General features: G+C 43.2%; 1 protein-coding gene across 1 annotated transcript in view; it reads left to right on the forward strand.

The window, feature by feature from the left end:
* Window positions 1-1373, forward strand: part of LOC108284606 (putative zinc finger protein 66) — a 16113-nt gene that overhangs the window by 4464 nt on the left and 10276 nt on the right. Inside the window, exon 2 of the mRNA XM_017501402.2 lies at window positions 612-738. Coding sequence (XP_017356891.2) covers window positions 612-738 — 127 coding nt within the window. The remainder of the gene's footprint in view (window positions 1-611; window positions 739-1373) is intronic.

Here is a 1373-nt window from a genome sequence, read left to right on the forward strand (position 1 = left end):
TGCTCTTGTTGCCCAGGCTGGAATGCAATGGCGCAATCTCAGCTCACCTCAACCTCCACCTCCCAGGTTCAAGCGATTCTCCTGCCTCAGCCTCCTGAGTAGCTGGAATGACAGGCATGTGCCACCACACCACGCCTGGCTAATTTTGTATTTTTAGTAGAGATAGGGTTTCTCCATATTGGGCGGGTTGGTCTCGAACTCCTGACCTCAGGGGATCCACCTGCCTCAGCCTCCCAAAGTGCTGGGATTACAGGTGTGAGCCACAGCGCACAGCATGCCACACTGCTTTTTCACAATTCTTGAACTAATTTAACTCCCACCATCCCACCAACAGAGTGTACGCATTCTTTTTTCTCTGCAACCTTACCAGCATCTCTTATTTTTTGACTTTTTAAAAACAGCCATTCTAACTGGTGTGAGGTGGTATCTCATTGTGTTTCTTTTATTTTTAATTTATCCAATGGTGAGCGATTAACTTTTTTTAATATGCTTGCTAGCCACAACTATGTCTTCTTTTGAAAAGTATCTGTTCATATTTTTTGCCTTACATCAAATTAAAAATTCCTCCCGTGGCCACTTGGTAAAAGTATGTGTGTGTGTGTGTGTTTCAGGGACCATTGGAATTTATGGATGTGGCCATAGAATTCTCTCTGGAGGAGTGGCAGTGCCTGGACACTGCACAGCGAAATCTGTATAGGGATGTGATGTTGGAGAACTACAGAAACCTGGTCTTCCTTGGTGAGGATAACTTGAATACTTAATTCATAATACACCCTAAATGTTTTCTTTCTCTTTTTTTGTAGAATGTTTTTTAGTAATTAATTCTTTGCATAAAAGAGTTTCAGAAGCCCTTTTTCCAGAAACTCCTCAGAATTTGTTCACTTAGAAAAGAATTTCTTTAAGACGTTTCATCTTAATTCAAACTTTCCAAATTCTTGAGTTGAGCTGTATCCTTCACTCTAAATTAGTGGTAATTTCAGCAATTAAGTGGCATAAAATATTGTTGCCCTCACCTGAAAATCTAATTGCCACCACCAGTTTTTGATTCTGTAGCACCAGGTAGTAGAATTGAAAAACCCACAAGCAGGGCTGAGCACGGTGGCTCACGCCTGTAATCCCAGCACTTTGGGAGGCTGAGGCAGGCAGATCACCTGAGGTCGGGAGTTTGAGACCAGGCTGACCAACATGGTGAAACTTCATCTCTACCAAAAATACAAAATTAGCCAGACATGGTGGTGCACACCTGTAATCCCAGGTACTCTGGAGGCTGAGGCAAGAGAATTGCTTGAACTGAGGAGGCAGAGGTTGTTGTGAGCGAAGATGGTGCCATTGCACTCCAGCCTGGGCAACAAGAGTGATACTTCCTCTCAAAA

Source organism: Cebus imitator, unplaced genomic scaffold, assembly GCF_001604975.1.
Source record: "Cebus imitator isolate Cc_AM_T3 unplaced genomic scaffold, Cebus_imitator-1.0 Scaffold280, whole genome shotgun sequence".
NCBI lineage: Eukaryota > Metazoa > Chordata > Mammalia > Primates > Cebidae > Cebus > Cebus imitator.